Here is a 21,607-nt window from a genome sequence, read left to right as displayed (position 1 = left end):
ACAAAACTGGTCTCACTGACAAAAGAAGTCTAAAGCCCTTCTCCCAGCAACATTTCTCCAGTTATGCTTTCATCGGTTCTATCCTCCTGTTACTGTATGCACTGGTACTGGGAATAGCTTGAGAGGATAACACCTTTGAGGTCCTATTTGCTAGTTTCTCAGAATCACAGAATCTTTACAGGGCAGAAGGAGGCCATTCGGCTGAATAAGACTGCACTGGCTCTCTGAAAGAGCATTCTACCCAGTCCTATTTCACTGCCTCATCTCCGTAATCTTGCACATTCTCTCTTTTCAGAGATTCAAAAATTCCCTTTTGAATACCTCGATCGAACCTGCCTCCATCACCCTCTCAGGAAGTTTTTTCCAAACTCCAACCACCCTCTGGATGAAAAATGTTTTCCTCACATCACATTTACTCCTTTTGCCAAATATTTTGAATCTACGCTCTCTAGTTTTCGATGCTCTCTTGACTGGGAACAGTTTCACACTATTTACCCTATCCACACCCCTCAGGATCTTGAATACCGCTATCAAGCCTCCTCTCAGCCTTCTTTTCTCCAAGGAAAACAGTCCCAACCTCTCCAGTCCATCCTCATAGGTACAGTTATTTATCCCTGGAATCATTCTGGTGAATTCCTTACTCTTCAAGTTCTGCTGCAGGATGTCATCCCTCTATTTGCTGGGTACTTTGCACTGATATGGACCATGACCGTTGACTGTTCACCCCCCCCCCCCCCCCCCCCCGGTCCCCCGTCCCCCATCTCCCTCAGGGTGCTTTGCAACCACTCCGACATCTTTGACCCAAACTCAACATACCACCCTGGAATCACATCTGTAGCTGTAAAAAAAACTGATCTGCTCCCCTAACTATTGAATCCCCTATCACTATTTCTTTCCCAATATTCCTCTCATGCCCCTCTGAACAGCTGAGCCAGTGTGATACCATGGACTTGGCACTGGCTCCACACGGCAGGAGCCCTCAGTCTCAACAGTATTCAGAATGGAATACTGATGGGAGAGTATTATTCGTTCATGGGATGTGGGCGTCACTGGCTAGACCAGCATTTATTGCCCATCCCCGAGATACCCTTGTTCAGAGGGCATTTAAGAGTCAAGCACATTGCTGTGGTTCTGAAGTCATATGTAGAGCAGCAGACTCCCTTCCCTAAAGGACATTAGTGAACCAGATGGATTTTTATGAGAAACGGCAACATTTCATGGTCATCATCCAGATATTTTTTATTGAATTCAGATTTCGCCATCTGCCGTGGTGGGATTTGAACCTGAGTCCCAAGAGCATTACCCTGGGTATCTGGAATATTAGTCCAGTGACAATACCACTATGCCACCTTGACAGTGCTCAGGGGACTCCTGCACAACCTGCCTGGTCCTTCTTGACTGTCTGGCTGTCACACGTTCCCCCTCTGCCTGCATACCATTAAGCTGCAGGGTGACCACATCTATGAAAGTGCTATCCATGAAACACTCAGCCTTGTGGATTCACTACAGTGATCCCAGCTGCCACTCAAACTGGGAAACCCAGAGCTCGAGCTGCTGCAGCTGACAACACTTTCTGGATATGTGGTTATGCAGGACTTACATGAGAATGGTCCGCCAGTTCCCAGGGAGGAAAAAGATGCACATTCCACAGGTCCGAGCTGACCAACCCTCTTATTTTACTTTATCTTGAGTTTGCTGTGGGGTTATTGATAGAGGATTGGATCACTCCAAACTGTTTATTAGGCTATTAAACTTACTAAAGTAAAAAAAAAAGGCCTCACCAATCAACTGCTTCTTCTATGCTGACATCCTTTTATTTTATTGGGAGGTTAACTGAAATTGGGGCCAGAATATTGCTGTCGGGCATGCGGAGGTGGGCCCAACATACGATGAAGCGGGCATGCGCCGAACTGTCAAAGGCCTATTAAGGCCATTAGGAAAGTAATTTAGTTAATTAACAGTGCTGCCTGTCTAATCCTAAGGTTGGTGGGTAGGCAAAGAGCCCAAGCGGCCTTCGCGTTTTTCAGGAAACCTCATCCATGAGTGGAATGAGGTTTCCTGAAAGTTTAATTAAATAATTAAATAAAATTTGCGAAATGCACAAACATGTCCCAGCTCATGTGACACTCTCACGAGGGGATGTTTAAATAATTTTTCAGATCATTTATTTAAAATTTACGTTACCAACTTAATCTCCCTGAGACAGCTCCGTGCCTCAGGGAGATTGCTGCGTTCTTTCGTGCGCATGTGTGGAAGAGCGCAGGCCCTGACTCTCCCTCCTCCCCCCACCTGCACATACCAGCCGTGTATTATGCTGGGTGGGCCTTAATTGGCCTGCCCATGTAAAATGGCGGCACGCAGCCAATCACGGGCAGCAATCGGCTCTGCGCCCTCCCCTCCCTGCCCCACCCCACCTGTCCAACTTAGATAGTTAAGTATCTGGCCTGAGAGGTTTACTTAAATATTGCAATCTAAAAATCTTAGATCTTAATTTACTGAAAAATTCAGACTTCTTTAGTTTACTATTCTCTATTTAATTTTTAACAACTCAGATCTGATTGATTAATTGAGCACTGATTTTAGTTATATGATAAATTACCAAATTACTACCCATAGACCTCAACTCTCAGGCCTCGCTGTCTCTAGCCCCCTTCTCTGGTATCTTTCCATGTTTTGCAGAAGACCAGAATAGTACTTTTTTCCTCAGTTCACAAATTCCCAAGTTAAGCACTCCGTATAAGCTGGACTCTTGAAGTGGATTCAACACAAGAGTTAGGGGTTCTGGCCAGTAGACAGAAAGGAAAATATATTTCTACGTCACCTGGCTACTCTATAAAATTATTATTTTTAAAAAACGGACCATGGCTTTCCTTGACTAGCCATGACTCATACCAGAGGAATTTCTAACCTTCGGAAACCAACAGAGTCCTCATTATCTTTAAAGATTCCAGACCTGGGAAAATACATCCTTTGTCCAACATCCAGGAGAAGTGAGAGGTATGTCACATGACCTCACCCAAGCTGCTAGAACCTGTAATATTGCCGCCATTTTACCTGGGCAGGCTGAACCCAAGCAGTCTACCATTTTACCATCTAACCAGTAGCAGCAGAAAGAGCTCTGTCCAGGTAAAGTGCCTGGCCCTAATCTACACTGAACTACTGGAACATTGCAACTCCTGTATCGGTGCCTATAAGACCCATTCATCTCTACATGCCTTCTTCCATCGTGGAAGTCCTCACTTCTGGAAAGTTGATCACCCTGCAACAGTTTCAGCTTGCTAACCTCTGAAGGAATAAGTCACTAGAATTTTGATTCTGGACCCTGGACTCTTTAAACCATAGGTCTGATTTTTTATCGTAGTCTTGCCCTGCATCCTTCCTTTCTCTTATCCCTCTTTTATTGTATGAGTGCAAAAGGGGCAGACATTGCAAAACCCCTTCCTGTATTTTATGTGTGTGTATAAAATAAACCAACCCTCTTATTTTACTTCATCTTGAGTTTGCTGTGGGGTTATTGATAGAGGATTGGATCACTCCAAACTGGAGGGCTGGGGAAAACACGCCACCACTTATAAAGGGGGAAATCAGAAATCAAAAACACGTTTCTGCTCACAGACAGGTAGTGAGTGGAGAAATCAGGGCTGTTTAAATTAATATCCCTCCTGTCCGTAACATAGGCAATGAAAATATCCAATAAGAGAGAATCTAACCACCTCCCCTACACATTTAATTGCATTACTATTGCTAAATCCCAACCTATCAATATCGTGGAGGGGGTGAAAGGGAGGTGGCCATCATTGATACTGTAGCCACAAGAGTAGATCAGAGGTTGGATGTTTTGCAGGGAGTAACTTACCTCCTGACTCCCCAAAGCCTGTCCGCCATCTACAAGGCACAAGTCAGTAGAGTGCAAAAATACTCTCCACATGCCTGGATTACTGCAGCTCCAACAACAATCAATAAGCTCAGAACCATCCAGAACAAAGCATACTGCTTGATTGGCACTCTAATCCACTACTTTAAGCATTAACTTTCTCCACCACCATCGTACCACGACTACAGTGGGTACCATTTATAAGATGCACTCTCCAAGCTTTCATCAATAGCACCTTCCAAACCCACAATTTAGAAGAACAGGAGCAGCAGATGCATGGGAACGCCACCACCTGCAAATTCTCCTTCAAATCACTCACTATCCTGACCTGCAAATATATCGCAGTTCCTTCACTGTTGCTGGGTCAAAATAGTGGAACTCTCTCCCTAACAGCACTGTGGGTGTACCTACACCACATGGATTGCCGTAGCTCAAGAAGGCAGCTCAGCCCCACCTTCTCAGGGGCAACTAGTGATGAGCAATACATGTTGCCTTTGCCAATGACACCTGCATCTCAAGAACAAATTTTTAAAAATACAAAATTGGCCAACTTCAAAGTGATTGGGAGGGGTGGGGAAGCTGCTGTTATGTTTTTGTTAAGAATAGCCATGGTTAGCAGGCAGAAGCAAGATTCTCCTTTTCACAAGGTCACATACAGCCGCAAGTTATGGTTGCGTTAATAAAAAAATACTCTTGTAAAGCTACTGCAATGCTTTAGTGAATGTGCAATAGTAAGTGAAGCTTATTGACTTTAAGGTAAAAAATAAGACTCTTCATGTAAAACAAAGAGAACCTAGAACAGAAAAAAATGCCAAAGGCACTGACTCCTAGGTCAGCACAAAATATGTCAATTGCTGATAAATCACAGTCAGATAAAAAGACACTCTGCTTGAACAAGCTGACAGCTCCCTGTCTCCTACATTCATAGTCCAATTATTTTCTTTCTTCAATCGATCTGTACAATGGCCATTTGTGAATCACTGTCTCTAAAATCAATATAGAGAGAGACCTTCATGTCCAATAAAGAGTAGAAAAAAAACACCTTCATGAAGAGATTCTTCTCTAACAAACAGCAGAAAGCAATTTAGTTTTGGATTTTAACACGCGGCAACTTTAGTTTCCTGTTGGCTTAATCATTGCTACAATCATTGTACAAATTTCTCTAGCTCCTCTCCTCCTATTACCCATGCAAGTCTTTTGTTTTCTGGTTCAGACAAAATAAAAATGTGGTTCCTTGACCCAAGAGTGTAATATCAGGCACTGGAAACATTTCAAAGGATCAGGAACTGTTTTTAGTCGAATTCCAGAGCAAGAAACAATTGGTCTATACTGCAAACAGTGTATTTACAGCTTTCTAGTTCACTGAATCTCACAACAATTACTTGTTATCTACAATACACCTTCCAAGGGCATCAAGACTGAAACTTAAGTTTCTATTAGCTCAACACCTGATAAGATTGTTGCTGAGATATTAACCTGTTCCTGTTCTCTTAGCTGTAGGAAGGAGATAGCACAAGTGTAAGTAGGTGAAAGAAAAACATAAAAAAGTTAATACTGTATAAATGCATTGCAATACCTCATACTATACATACATTGTTTACATAGTTTCTTCACTGTAAGGAAACCATAAGCTACGTCAATACTAGCAGGTGCTCTACTGCACTTTAGGCATTAAAGTAACCCATTTATTTTAGAAAGGTTTGTGGCTCCTTTGAAATTGGAAGAGCAACAACGTACAAACATGACAATGGCAAAATCTAGGCTTCATAGCCCAGATTAATGAACAGAGGTCCTTCTGTGCTGCAGAAAAGACACTCTGGTTGAACAAGCTGACAGCTCCCCGTGTCCTACATTTCCTACTGGGCACTAATTCAGGACCCAATGACCTTTTGGAAGCTAGCTCCGATTCCCAAGGGTTGCAACTTTTTCACTCCATTTGTTTGCATCCTCGAAAAGGAGGGCTGCAGATTTCTAACTGAAAGTATTTAAGGAGCTGCAGTCCGAGCTGCAGATATTGCACAATGTCAGGGAGGGGAAAAGTTACTTGGACACTCCAGGAGGCGGTCACACCCCTCAGGTGAGGCAAGTATGGGGAGTCAGGGGGTAGTGTTCGAGGAGCCTCAGCCCCTGCAATTGTCCAACAGTTACGAGGTTCTTATAAGCTGTGTTGACGAGAACAGGGGCTCAGGGAGGATGACCACGGCACTTTGGCACAGGGAGCCATTCAAGTGGGGAGACGAAATAGGAACGTAGTGGTGGTAGGAGACAGTATAATTAAGGGGATGGATACTTGTCTCTGCAGCTGTGAGAATGAGTGCCGAGGGCTGTGTTGCCTACCGGTGGCAGAGCTAAGGACATCTCCTCAGGGCTAGAAAGGAACTTAGAGTGGGAGGAGAGGGATCCAGTTGTTGTTGTCCGCGTTGGTACCAACAACATTGATAGGACTAGAAAGGAGGCTCTACTGAAAGAATTTGAACAGTTAGGAGCAAAATTGAAAAGCAGGACGTCCAAAGTACTAATCCCGGAATTACAACCTGAGCCACGGACAAACTGGCATAGGGTAAATAAAGTCAAGGCGTTAAATGCATGGCTCAAAGATTGGAGTGAGAGGAATGGGCTTCACTTCATGGAACACTAGCACCAGTACTGGAGTGGAAGGGAGCTATTCTGGTGGGACAGGCTTCACTTGAGCCATGCTGGGACCAGTGTCCTGGTGAATTGAATAACCAGGACTGTCGAGAGGGCTTTAACCTAAATGGGGCGGCGGGTTCTGGAGAGGGGTTACATAAGTTTACAAAGCAAAGGGATCCAGCAGCATTGCAGGGCAGCTATTTACATAATGATACCCAGAGTGTGACAGGAAGGGACAGAGTGTACAAACATAAAAATACAGCAGCAAATAGGGTCAAAGGGGAAAAAATGGTAAAAAGGCAAAATTAATGGCTCTTTACTTAAATGCACGTAGTAGTCAGAGCAAAATGAATGAATGAATGGCACAAATAGAGATTAACGGGTATGATCTTATAGCCATTACAGAGACATGATTACAAGGAGATAAAATCTGGGAACTAAATATTCAGGGGTATGTGACTTTTCGAAAGGACAGGCAGGAAGGAAACGGTGGTGGGGTAGCTTTGTTAGTACGAGATGGAATAAGTACGATAACAAGAAATAATCTTGGATCAGAAGATGTGGAATTCATATGGGTGAAGGTAAGAAATAGCAAGGGGAAGAAGACACCGGTGGGAGCAGTCTGTAGGCCCCCTGACAGTAGCTATTCTGTAGGGCAGAGAATAAATCAGATGATGCAGGCATGTAAAAATGGCAGCATATTAATCATGGATGACTTTAATCTTCATGTAGACTGGGAAAATCAAATTGGCAGAGGTAACCATGAGCAAGAATTCATAGACTATATTCAGGATACTTTCCTAGAACAATATGTTGTGGATTCAACCAGGGATTAGGTAATGTGTAATGAGGCAGGTTTAATAAATGATCTCAGAATAAAAGATCCCCTAGGAAACAGTGACCATAACATGGTAGAATTTAGCATTCAGTTTGAGAGTGAGAAACTTGGGTTGGAAACAACTGTGCTAAACTTAAATAAGGGTAATTATAAAGGAATGGGGGCAGAGTTGGCTGGAGTGGATTGGGAAAGGAGCTTAGCAGAAAAGACGGTTGATGAACAATGGCAGACATTTAAGTAAATAGTTCATGACTCATAGCAAAGATATATCCCAATGAGGAAGAAGGATTCTAGGAAGGGGATAAACCAACCATGGTTAACCAAGGAAGTTAAGGATGGTGTCAAATTGAAAGAGGAAACATACAATGTGGCAAAGGTTAGTGTGAAGTCAGAGGTTTGGGAAAGTTTTAAAAACCAACAGAAGATGACCAAAAAAAATAAAGAGGGAGAGAATTAGCTTTGAGGGTAAACTAGCAAGTAATATAAAAACGGACAGGAAGAGCTTCTTTAAATACAAAAAAAGGAAGAGCGAGGCCAAAGTCAATATAGATCCTTCAGAGAATGAGGCTGAGGAAATAAAAATGGGGAACCAGGAAATGGCAGAGGAGTTGAATAAATACTTTGCATCAGTTTTCACGATAGAATACACTAATTGCATTCTAAAAATACAAAATAATAAAGGACGAAGTGGTGGTGGGGGGGCAGAGGAAATACATACAATATCTATCATTAGGGAAAAAGTACTCGGGAAATTAATGAGCCAAAGGCCGATAAGTCACCTGGACCTGATGGGTTGCATCTTGGGATATTAAAGGAAATAACTCAGAGATAGTAGATGCACTGGTCATAATCTTCGAAGAATCCTTAGATTCTGGAAAAGTCCCAGAGGATTGGAAAACTGCCAATGTAACACCCTTGTTCAAAAAGGGAGGGAGACAATAAAAGAGGTAACTATAGACCAGTTAGCTTAAAATCTGTCTTTGGGAAAATACTGGAGTCTAATATAAATGATGTAATAGCAGAGCATTTAGAAATGCATAATTTAATCAAGCAGAGTCAGCATGGCTGCATGAAGGGAAAATCATGCCTGACAAATTTATTAGAATTCATTGAGGAGTTAACAAGCATAATAAATAAAGGGGAGCCAGTAGTTGTAATGTATTTGGATTTCCAAAAGGCATTCGATAAGGTACTGCACATAAGGCTACTTAATAAGAGCCCATGGTGTTGGGGGTAGTATGTTAGCATGGATAGAGGGTTGGCTAGCTATTGCAGACAGAGAGTTGGGATAAAGGGTGGTGGGGGGTCATTTTCAGGATGGGAACCTGTAACTAGTGGAGTGCCACAGGGATCAGTGCTGGGGCCAGAATTATTTACAATATATATTAATGACTTGGGTGACGGAAATGAATGTACAATCGCCAAGTTTGCGGATGACATAAACACGTGGGAAGGTAATTGGCGAGGATAACACAAAGAATCTACAGAGGGATATAGACAGGTTAAGTGAGTGAGCAAAAATTTGGCTGATGGAATATAATGTGGGAAAATGTGAGGTAATGCACTTTGACAGGAAGAATACAGGAGCTGAATATTATTTAAATAGAGAAAGGCTGACAAAAGCTGCAGCACAGAGGGATTTGGGGGGGTCCTCGTGCAGGAATCCCAAAAAAGCTAGCATACAAGTTCAGCAGATTATTGGAAAGGCAAATGGAATGTTTGTCTTTATTTCAAAGGGAATGGAGTATAAAAATAGGGAAGTCTTGCTGAAGTTATACAAGGCACTAGTTAGACCACACCTAGAATAATGTGAACAGTTTTGGTCCCCTTATCTAAGGAAAGATATACTGGCATTGGAGGCAACCAAAGAGAAGGTTCACTAGGTTGATCCTGGGAATGGAGGATTTTTCTTATGAGGAGAGGTTGAGTAGGTTGCGCCTGTACTCACTGGAGTTTACAAGACTGAAAGGCAACCTTATTTAAACATATAAGATTCTTAGGGAGGCTTGGCAGGGTAGATGTTGAGAGTGTGTTTCCCCTGTGGGAGAGTCTAAGACCAGAGGGCATAATCTGAGTGAGGGATCGCCCATTTAAGACAGATGAGGAGGAATTTCTTCTCTCAGAGGGTAGTGAACCTGTGGAATACCATAGAAGGCTGTAGAGACTGGGTCGTAAGTACATTATAGACTGAGATAGACAGATTTTTAATCAGTAAGGGAATGAAAAGTTATGGGGAAAAGGCAGGAAAGTGGAGTTGAGGATTAGCAGATAAGCCATGATCTCATTGAATGGTGGAGCAGAGTTGATGGGCCGAATGGCCGCCTTCTGCTCCTACGTCTTATGGTTCTATATTGTTTCGCTTTTGCATATTTAGTGGTATCATGTTATACAAATTGAACAGGGTTTTCTTTTGTAAATATCAATACTGTCTCTTGCAGATTGTGGTTTAATTAAACAGGTAAATATTGTTCATTAAAAAGCAGAGATACTAAAATTAAAGACAACTGGTGAGATGATTTCACCATAAAATTTGCTTGTTCCAGTGCACCGATAGGATAGAGAAATGAGGTGAATTGGGAATGTTAAGCACTTAAGTTGATGGTTGACTTACTTTCGATGCCAAGTTTTCAACCAATGCAATCATGGAAGATTTGAACAAGGTGGCAGCAGTTAATGGACGTTTAGTCACTTCTGTGATGCTGAGCTTTCCCTCCGGCCACATATTCTTCAGCACAGAATTTGAGCTGGTGAAGTAAAAACAAAATTATGTATCAATCAATACTTTTGAATGTTGTAGATGAAGCAATGTCAATCTACAACGGCAGTGCATGTTTCACAGGGTTTGATAGTCAAGAGAAGCAAAAAAAAAAAATTAAAGCTGGCTTATACGGTTGGGTTAATTAAAAAATCCAATTTACAGCTCATTGCAGTAACACATAATAAAAGTGTTTCATCACATTCATAATCAATCAGCTTTACGTGTAATACATTTGTAGGCCCGCTAATAATGGTTCAACCACATGCTACATAATCTAAACATTGTAAGTTAGGCCAAACTCCACTAAAGTTAAACCTCTGTGATAGAGTGATTTTCTTTATTTTTATTGTTATTATATGTAATTCTTCACTGAATGAGAAATGCACCCAAAATGAATCTCCACATGGACAATAAAGTAAAATTGAATTGAATACATACAACTAAAAGATTCCTCAAGAAATACTACAGCAGATCTACAATCACCTTACAGCCAATTTTCCTTCAAAATCTCTGCTGGCGAACACATATTTCAGTGCCTATTGTATAAATACACATCTTCTTGGCTGAATGAAGCATCAAATGCTAGTGCTAGTGTACGTGACACCCAAAACAGGTTAATGAATTTCTTTTGGAAAATAACTCAGTTTAGATTCGTAACAAGTGTTCTAGAAAGAATTCACTCGTTCAATGGTGAGATTACAGAAAACATTGTAAAAGCAAAAATGAATCAAAGAAAACCAGTGCTTATGGCTCATCCACAGATCCACTTTCATTCCTTTAACCAAGCCCGGTCATGGCAAAACTGTGGAATAAGGTGTGCCAAAACAATTGGAATTTTTACCTAATTTCCCTCCAGAGAAATTGCAGATTACAATGGATATGTACTGAAGTCTCTGCTGTTAAATCTACTTGTTATGTTGTTTTTTTAGGGCATTGACTTGTTTTAAAATAAATGCTTCCCTCTTTCCAGAGAGTGGTAGCATCTTTTTCTTCCACCTCGCCTCAATTCATATTAATACTGTTGTTCATTTTCATATAGTTTACACTAGAACTGTTTTGCTGTTTTCACAGTTTACACTGGAAATCTTTCCTCCCACTTCCAGTTCACACTATAACTCTTCTCACCCTCATAGTTCATATCAGAATTCTACTCCTCTATCCCAATAGCCACCAGCATTGTTCTCTTCCCGCACACCCCTATTCCCACAAAGTCACCATTCACTGATTCATTATGGCCACTCCTGGCTCCAAGGTGATGCCTCTGCTGGGTCAGCGAATTGGACAATACAGCATGATGCAGACAGAATTCTCCATCTCATAAAATGATTGCACAAGCAGAAATGCTTACCAGTAGCATGCAGCACAATTCAAGTCCCCTGAAATAGCAACAGAAGGAGATAGGAGCAGCTATGAAGGACAAGTCAAGAAGCAAAGCTAAATTGTTTGCACAGTGGATTCTACAATTAAAGCACCATTCGTTTTCAATTCGTATCATCATGAATTGCACATGTGGCTAGGTCAGTGTGCAGCAAAAACTGACTTAAAAAAAGTTAAAGTTGTTCCATGCAGAAGCTAAATATTAACATGCAGGTGATTCATAAGTAAAAATTCCCCTACACTCTCCGAAGACAACAGCTCTGCATTAATATAGCACCTTTAATGCATTAAAAACATCTTGAGGCCCTTCACAGAAGTGTAATCAAGAATCAATGGATGCCAAGCCTTAGGAGGAGATATTAGAAGGGCGACAAAAATCTGGTCAGAGTTAAGTTTTAAGGAGGCCCTTAAAAGGAGAGGGAGAGGTACTTAAGCAAGGATGCCAGAGCATGATGTCCAGATAGTTGAAGGTGTGAATGGAATGATGAGGCAAAGCAAAGGCAGGACACACAAAAGACCGGGGACAAAAGGGTTCAGGGTTGGGTAGGGTTGTAACATTGGAGGAGGCTGCAGGGGTATGGAGGGACAAAGCCATGGTAGTGTTTAAACAAGAAAATGAGAATTTTAAATTGGACACATTGTGAGATAATGGGTTGATGTAAACCAGCACAGACAGGAGTGATGGTTAACCAGTCCATGCTGTGCAAAAGGATAAAGGTATTAGAGTATTGAATGAGTTGAAGTTGATGAAAGACAGAGGGCCAGAATAGCAGCAGATGAGATAAGAACAGTGGCGAGTAACGCTGCAGAGCGGGAAGGAGCTTTGTGATGGAGCGGAAAGGAAACTAAAAGCCAGCTTGAATCAAATAGGACACAGAAATTGCAAGCAGTTTTGTTCAACTTGTGACAGTGGCCAACGAGAGGGATGGAATTAGTGTTAAGGGCACTGAGTTTGTAGTTGGACAATGACAATCTTTTCTGTGTTTAACTGGAAGAAGTTGTAGCTCATTTAGATCAAGCAGTCTCATAACATGGAGACAGCGGAAGGGAAAGAGAGTTGGCAGAGATGAGGAACTGATTGTCTTCTTTTAGAAGATGGCCATATGACTGCAGAGGTTGTTGCCAAAGGGCTGGGTATAGTCGAAGGAGGCCAAGTCCCTTGGCTGTCTCCAAAGCTAATAGCAAGAGAAGGCAAAGCTGGAGTTACTCTCAGATCGATCAGAGTAAGAATGGAATCAAACAAAGACAATCTCACTGAGCTAGAGAATTGTGAAGAGGCATTAGATGAGGATTGCATTGACTTCTTGCTTTCATATCTTTCCCAAGTGGCCATTTTTGAAAAATGAACCTAGAAATGAAAAGCTGACAATCCAATTACCTTGTGGAACATTATAGCCAAGCCAGTCCTATGCTTACTTGATGTCTACACAATATGGCTCTACCAGCAGAAGCTACTGAATAGCAATGAACAAGAATCTGGCCATCTGCCATCTTATATGAGGAAACTTCTTCATTTACATGGTTAGGCTACATGCAATCATAATGGACGATTCACCTTAGGGAATTCTGCAGATGCCACTTGTTTTAAAATATGGCGCCACATGGATAGAAATTTGCCAATTAGACAAAAAAGATCATCAAGGCATGTTACCTATTCCACATGGTCATTAGTTACCATGGCCATAGAGTCATTGTGGCACAGGAGGAGGCCATTTAGCCTACCAAGCCAATGTCGGCTCTCTGTGCAGCCAGTCCTATTCCCCCCTTGGTCCCCATTACCCCGAAAGTTTATTTCCTCTAAGTACCTATCCAATTTCCTTTTTAAATCATTGATCATCTACACTTTCACTACTCTCATAGATAGTAAAATCCAGGTTATTACCACTTGCTGTGTAAAAAAAAGTTCTTCCTTGCATTCCTCCTGTATTTCTTTCCCAAAACTTAAAATCTGCATCCCTCAGTCCTTGAACCATCAGCTAATGGGAACAGCTTCTCTTTGTTTACCTCATCTTAATCTGTCATAATCTTGTTCACCTCTAGCAAATCTCCCCTTAATCTCCTTTGCTCAAAAGAGAACAACCCCAGTTTTTCCAATCTAACCCCATCCCTTTGCGCAAATCTCCTCTGCACTCTTTCAAGGACCTTCCCATCCTTCCTGGAGTGTGGTGACTAGGACTTAAGTTGTTACCTAACCAGAGCTTTATAAAGGTTCACAAAACTTCTCTGCTTTGGTATATAATACTTCTATTTATGAAGCACAAGATACCATATGCATCGCTAACTACTTTCTCAATAGGCCCTGCCACCTTCAAAGGTCCATGCACATGAATACCCAGGTCCCTCTATCCCTGCACAGTTCTTAGAATAATGCCATCAGGTACATATTGCCTGTCCCTATCCCTTCAGCCAAGAAATCACCATCCTCTGGTAAGGCAAGCAATAGCACTTGTTTAGTCTGGAACCTTAGACTACTCAGCGATCCTGCCAATAAATTCTACTTGCTTGGAATTTAGGAGACATGGTTGGAAATAAACAGATAAAATCCTCAGCATAATATGAGTAGATTATCTTCATGATAATCTGAGTATTGCTGAGAAAAGAGACATGCTATCAAAGTTTTTCATCTTGCACTCAACAGGACAGCTACACAAGGTTCTCCATAGCAACAACTCTACCAATCAGAGTCCTCTTGCCAACCAACCAGCACTCTCCTCTCAGGCAGTAAAATTGTTGCTCCCTTCACTGTTAGTTTATCTCACGATTCTGTCCTGATGAGTGCAAAACAAAAAGCTTTGACAGCATTTTTCTCTCTCAGCAATACACAAGTTCTGTACTGCCAAATGAGTATTTCATGGTAATTATCACTGTCTTACTTTGCTTTATGTTGATCTGTTTGTGATGGGTACACGTACCAGCTACAGGTACAAGAAAGTGACCAGTTTCTAGCTTCAGCTGACCTGTGGGCCAGGTACAACTTTTCTTATTTTTCCACATTTGCTCTGGGGAAATGCTTTTGCTTCAGGCACCCTGCTCATGGCGTAGCATCCACCTTGAATTCACCACTTGAGAACCAGGTGCACAAGCCTGAATCCTATAATATTGAGACAGGACCCAAGAGTGCCAGCAAGCTGTGCCACAACATGGCTCACCAGCTCCAGAATACTGTATAATTATAAAGTTAGATTTTCTGCTAAATTTGAATATCCACATTTAAAGTGGCTGCTGGGAGGTAGATCCCTTATTGCGACCATGCTGTAAAATAGCAGGAGGCAAATCTAATTTCAACATAATATATATGCAGCAATTTGAAGAAAAATTGGGACAATCATGGACTGGAGCCTCATTTCCCTACTGACCAGTAAAACGCCAGGATAAGAGTAGTGATGGTGAAAATAAGAGAAATCAACCTCAGAAAGATTTCCCCAGGTAGATGCATCTACTGTTTCAGCAGAAAAAAATCTTTGTTAATTGTACAAAAATAAATTATTCTCAATTGACGGTAACTCTACAGAGAGGGGATCAATCAATTCCTGCAGGTGATATAAAGTAATCCTGCTCCAGAGACACAAGATGAAATTACCTATAGGTGCAAAGGAATATAGTTTAATGAAAAAAAGCACAACAGATTAATAGGTAGATATCCTCACTATATTTTACTCCAGGTGGAACTATCCATTCAGCTGTGAACATTTATATTTCTGTGGATAAACTGGAATTAGTTTGGGTTTAGAACATTCCTCAGTTGCTCAGAATATTCTCTACTGCATGTTACCAATGAGGCAGTTTGAAGCCTTCAATCATAGGTAAAGAATTAAAGCACACTGATTCATGCAAAGCTTTGGGCTCAATACATGCTGCAATGCAATCTTTAGCTACAGCAATTCAAGTGTGAAACGTATATTAAAAACGGTCAAGCAAGTGACAATAAATCAGCTTCGCACCAATTCTCATGATTAGACAACTTTATGAAGAAAGCCCGTTTTAAAGATCAATAAAATTATTTCCACTGTCCTACCTGTTATACATTAGCCGTTTGAAGTCCTGGAACAGGGTGTCCTTGTTTTTGTCAATGAAGCCAATAACGGAATAACTTCATGGAAACAGAAAAAAAAGTTTTTTTTAACAAACATGCAAAAGTGTTGGGCAGGAAAAGACCATTTGGTTCATCAACCCTGCTTCTTAGTCGTGATGCCTGAAGTATCATGATTTTAGCCCCTACCCATCAGCAACAGCAACTTGAATTTATATGTGCCTTTATCATAGCAAAACATCTCAAGGTGCTTCACAGGAGCACCCTCAGACACAAACTGACATACAACCAAGGCATTTGGACTGCTAGTCGAAAGTTTAGTCAAAGCCATAGGGCTGAATTCTCCGGTCGGTGAGCGGGGCTGGGGCCTACTCACTGACGTGTGAAATGATGTGCGGTGATGTAGGGCGGGCGTCCTGACATCACCGCGTGTCATTTAGATTTCCAGTTCGGCGGGCGCGCAGCCAAGTCGGTTGCGCGCCCGCTGAACTGTCAAAGGCCTATTAACGACTGTTAAAAACTAATTAAAGCAATTAACTGAGCTGCCTGTCCAACCTTAAGGTTGGCGGGGGGGGGCAGGCAAAGAGCCCAGGCGGCCTTCCCAATTTTCATGGAACCTCATCCACGGCCAGGATGAGGTTTCATGAAGGGTTTTAAAATTCAATAAAAATCTTTTAAATCATTTTCTGTCATGCCCCAGTGTCACATGAGGGGACATGTTGTAAAACATTTTAAATGCTTTATTTCAGGTTTTAAATGTCACATGCGTGACAGAGCACAGGCCCAGACTCAGGGAATCCCATCCCATCACCCCCCCGCTGCACACACACCAACCCCCCCCCCACCCCCCTCCACCCCCCCCCCCCCCCCCCCCCCCCCCCCCCACACCCGCCTGCACAGGGAGTGTTCAGGGCTTCCGGGCGAGCGTCATGATGGGCGGACCTTAGTAGGCCTGTCCATGTAAAATGGCAGCGCCAATCAGGTTCACGCCCACCCCCGCCCACCTCCAGACAACCCCCCAACGGCAGGAAAATTTTTCCCATAAGTTTGAAGAAGCACCTTAAAGGAGAGGCAGGTAGGGAGGCAGAGTGGTTTAGGAAGTGAGTTCCAGAGCCTAGGTTCTGGCTGCACGCTGACTAGTGTCAGCCATGGCTCAGCTCATAAGGTGATAAGAACTCTCTCCTCTGAGTGGTTTCAAGTCCCACTCAAGAGCCTTGATCACAAAAATCTCAAATGCAGTATCAAGGCAATGCTGCACTATTGGAGGGTGCCATCCTTTGCTAAGCCAATGCCCCAACTGCAATCTCAGTTGGGTGTAAGAAAGCCCATGGCAGTATTTTGAAGAGCAGCATGGGATATACCTCTGGTGTCATGACCAATATTTATTCTTCAATAATATCGGAACAACAGGTTATCTGATCATCATCGCATTGCTGTTTGTGGCATCTTGCTGTGTAAAAATTGGCTGTGGAGTTTGCTGCAATACAACAGTGACTATGCTTCAAAAGTACCTCACTGGCCGTAAAGTGCTTTGGGACATCCTGAGGTTGTAAAAAGTGCTATAGAAATGCAAATTATTTTACTGCCGCCTATGATGGTGCGAAGGAAGTGGTGGGGCAGTGTGGTTGGATGGGGTGGGATGGACAAGATGGCAGAGTTAGAGGAACATGGGGTTCCCAGAGTGTTGAAGGAGATTGGAGATGGTTAAAGGTGAGAGCATGGAGGAATTTGAACATAAAGGTGAGAATTTTAAAATAGAGGATCACACAGGCCCATGGGCAGAGGGTGGCTTATGGCATGGGCACCAGCCATGGAATCCCCTGCAAGAGGCAAAAAATACAGACAGAAACCCAAGGCCAATTAGGTGGCAGAAAAAAAGTCTGTCAAATCCTCACCACTCCCCAAGCTAAAATGTACATAGTCCCAGACTGTGGCTTATAATAGTGGGTTGAAACACATAGCGCACAGAAGCATGAAGGCATATTTTCCACTTGCCTGGATCAATGCAGCTGCAATAACAGTCAAGAAGCCCAGCCCAAAGCAACCCACGTCATCTCCATGCACCAGCTTAAACATCCACTCCCTGCACCTATGGCTGCAATTTGTACTCTGTAGTATGCCCTTCAGCCAATTGCCAAACCTTCTTTGGGAGCACCATCATCCAGAAACACATGGGCAACAGGTGACTGAGAAAATTACTAACTCCAATTCCTCTCTAAATCACACGCCATTTTGCTTTGGACATATATTCCCATTCCTTTGCCACCGCTGGGTCAAAATCTAGGAATTCCATACCCAACAGCATTGTGGGAGTATGTTTGCTACATGGTCTGCAGTGGTTAAGAAGGCAGCTCACCACCGCTTTCTCAAGAGCAATTAGACATGGGGAATAAACGCTGGCCTCACCAGTGCTTTCTTCATCCTGAAGATTTTTTAAAAAGCCCTCCACAATTATGTAGGCGAGGTCCTGACAATATTACATAGCAAATGATAGCCTAGATATCTTCACCAGCAGAAAAAATGGCGAAAGTCAGATATGTTTAGCTGAAGGGCTGGTTAAAAAGCTGAGCTGTTTAAGAGCTGAAGAGCATCTCTCTATCTTATTGGCTAAAGTATCAGTCATCAATATTGTATTGCAGTGCTTTTGCCGCCTATGAAACTGTACCGAGAAAGAGTTAAGGTCTTGAAGGGAAGGGGATAATTTAATGAAGAAAATATTTGTAGGAGACAGTATGTAATTTCGGGCAGTTAGTTGGTGCTCAAAAACTTACTTAGCTGAAAACTATGAACATCATGCTTGCTATGGCCCAGTCTGTTGGTATTCTTGGAATGTTGATGCCAAGGACACCTGGAGCTGACATTTTATCTGAGCTATGAGAGGAAGCGAAAAGGGGAACAATGGTTGGGTGATCATAAGAAGGATAATTTCAACACCAGCACTGTCAAACTTACACAACATGGCCAGCATAGTGCTTAATCCGAAAATCTCGATCAAAATCCAGGGTCTTATCGGTTGCACAAAGCTGAAAAAAAAAACCAAGATAAAATTACACATAATGTAGATCATTTGGCTTTCTTCACAATAGCTTGCTAGCCACTGCACAAAATGTGGTGCTGGAATACTCAACAATTACACAAATAGCTACTTATACTAGCAAATTTCACCATTTATTTTAAGTGATGTGTCAGAGCATATGGTCACCTGATTTTTACAAAATAATCCTCATTTTACAATTCATTCATTGCAGTAAGAGAAAATATTGCAAATGAGTAGATTTTCTCAGGTCATTTGTTATTAATTGCTCAGGCAGTAGCTTCTGATCAACAGACCAAAGGGATGCTTTGTTGCTAAGTTGAAAGTGATATATTTCAATGATCTATTGTGAACTGGTTAGGAGATTGCTAAGGTTTTAGTATCTCCCCAGATAAGACTGGATGTGCATCTGGGGTCATGTAAACATGACGAAGTCTCCATTTATACAAATATTTATTTTGGTATTGTTGTACAAGCTTACTAATTCCATTTCTGGATGGGATCCCATAAAATTTTGTCTGATCATAACTTCAAATGGGTCAATGTTGTATGGTTATTGTTACTTGTATTTCTGGAAGGAACTTGGTCAAATTCCACCTGATTGGTCAACTTCAAAATATCAGTATTTAAAACAAATCAACAAAAATACTAGAGGATCTCCCATATGGTTTTTAGTGGCGGAAATTTCTCAAAAGAGAGAAAGCACTCTCAAAAGAGACTGCTAATAACAGGTGTTAAAATCCTAGCTGTTGAAAACCCAAAAATGCTTTTACAATACCTTTGAAGAAGATATTCTAAAGGAAAACGAACCCCTTTTATGGGCTTTGTTCAACTATAATATATTTTATTGCCAGTGTTTACCAAGTTCCTCAGTATTTCAAACATTCCATTATATTATAAATAAATGTTTAGCTCTTCTCTTAAAATGAATTCAAATTTATAGCTAGCCACATGCTTAGCACAACAAACAAGGAAATTGCTTCTGTTTTCATTTCAAGTACTGCATTCAGCCCACCCTGTTAAAGTGAGTTGGAGTCACAAAAGTACTACTACAGTTTCATCAACAATAGGGAAGATCAACACCATTTTCCATCCACAGGAAAATCGGAAGTATAACTTTTCCTATAGGGAATGCACAACAGGAACGTGCCTCAATGTACAAGACCCATTTCCCTGGGGCGAGGGGGTTGGAGTGATTCTCAAGCATATTGAGTTACACTGATGTTTTCAATCCAGCATGAGCATTCCCATTCAAAATGATTCGGTGCAGGGAATATACTGCCCACTTTCAATATTGAGACATCCTCACGGTCAATGATTAGAATGTTATCGTGGTGCTGCCCTGGAGGTAATTTGGTTTCCCACTGTTTAAAAATCCTCCAACAGATATGTAATGGAAATTATTCAATGCAGAAATAAGTATTTCTATTCAGATCAATTTGTATTTATATACAGGATTAGATGCAGATAATATCCTGATTATGATGATGTGATGATGCTCGACATCAATGACATTTTTGGAGGACAAGACAAGAAAGCAAGATAAGAAGGATTGGTTTAATTTTAGTTGCATTCACTATCTAATATCTCGCCCTAGCAATAATTAAACAAAAAGGTAGCAGTTTCTGCTAGGTTATGCTGTTTCAGTGCATAACTTGCGCTGAAATTGGCCAAAACAGCACAAATGATCAAACACACACAAGCACAAGTTACGCTCAATACAAATCAAGTTTTTTGCAAGCTTTTGTGCTATTTCAAAAAAACCTGCTAGAAGCTGACCCCACCCAAAAACAGGCCATGTTGCCCAGATTGATTCAATCACCCTTGCAAGTTTCTGTTAATTGTGCCCATCTGTGAGTCTTCAAAGAAGCTTTTAAAATTAAGTTTCTTTTTAGGTGAATGAACATTTAATGGGCAACTTGAAACGCTTGGAAACTTTTGTTTCCACTTGACTAAGAAACTCACTATTGGACACCAATGAAACTAGTAAATTGTTCGGTATAGTTTTTTAAAGTCATTTTGAGTTATTTAAAATTGGGTTATTCACAGGTTGTGGACCAGGTATTCTGAGTTTAAAAATGCTTATTTTTGTGATAAATCCATTTTCACTGGTATTAATAAAGCTGTCACCCAGGAATATTTTTAATGCAATTTTTAAAAAATTACTTGGGTCTTATTGCCCTATTGTGTTGGTTCATTGGAGGTTTTACATTCAGTGATATGCAAATAAATTTAATTGGAAGCATGAGATAACAAACCTTTTCAAAAGTAGCATAACTGAGTGAAATTTGCGCTTGTATCATGATTGAGCCCAAAGCTGAAACTCCTTTGCTAATATGAATTTTAAGCTTCTCAAACAGCACGTGGCTTCTAATGTTGGAGCTCAAAGATTAAAATGTAGACTCTCTGCAAAGGTACTTAACCCACAGACTGAATGGCTCAATCGAGTTTCCAATCCATTTGAAATGCTCAGCTGAATAATGACTATTTAACTATTGATTCTCTCTCAGGATTATAGATCTAAATTCAATACCCTCTGAATTAGAGCAGATCATAAGCAGGATTGTGTAAAATATGAAGAATTAGGCTGATAGATACCATGCACTATATAGAGAGCTATGCTAGTAAATCTTTTATTGGCTTACTCAGTGTTTGAACAAATTAGAATAGTGAACCGAAAAGTTGGATATTTCCAATTCTATAGCATGTTTTGTTCTCAGCTTAAATACAAAACACACAGGAGAGGCCTTTAGCAGCACAAGGTAGTTGCGAACTTGACCAGTATAACACATTTTGGAAATTATTTCAGAAATTGTGCTCAATAATGATCAATCAAAATCACAGTGCAGAAGAGGCCCTTCGGCCCTCGAGTCTGCACCGACACGTGAGAAACACCTGACCTACCTACCTAATCCCATTTACCAGCACTTGGCCCATATCCTTGAATATTATTATGTGCCAAGTGCTCATCCAGGTACTTTTTAAAGAATGTGAGGCAACCCACCTCCACCACCCTCCCAGACAGTGCATTCCAGACTGTCACCACCCTCTGGGTAAAAATGTTT

The 21,607-nt window shown here is 41.4% G+C and overlaps 1 protein-coding gene across 2 annotated transcripts in view; it reads right to left on the bottom strand.

Moving 5' to 3' along the window:
• myo1d (myosin 1D) overlaps positions 1–21,607 on the bottom strand; it is a 593,379-nt gene that overhangs the window by 378,901 nt on the left and 192,871 nt on the right. For both annotated transcript variants that reach the window (XM_041173666.1, XM_041173667.1), the window contains 3 exons: positions 18,461–18,531; positions 15,494–15,568; positions 9,955–10,087 (listed from right to left, as the gene is read on the bottom strand). In XM_041173666.1, coding sequence (XP_041029600.1) covers positions 9,955–10,087; positions 15,494–15,568; positions 18,461–18,531 — 279 coding nt within the window. The remainder of the gene's footprint in view (positions 1–9,954; positions 10,088–15,493; positions 15,569–18,460; positions 18,532–21,607) is intronic.

This window comes from Carcharodon carcharias, chromosome 23 (genome assembly GCF_017639515.1).
Source record: "Carcharodon carcharias isolate sCarCar2 chromosome 23, sCarCar2.pri, whole genome shotgun sequence".
Classification (NCBI taxonomy): domain Eukaryota; kingdom Metazoa; phylum Chordata; class Chondrichthyes; order Lamniformes; family Lamnidae; genus Carcharodon; species Carcharodon carcharias.
Note: the sequence above shows the minus strand (reverse complement) of the source record. Positions and strands in the feature narration are given on the sequence as shown.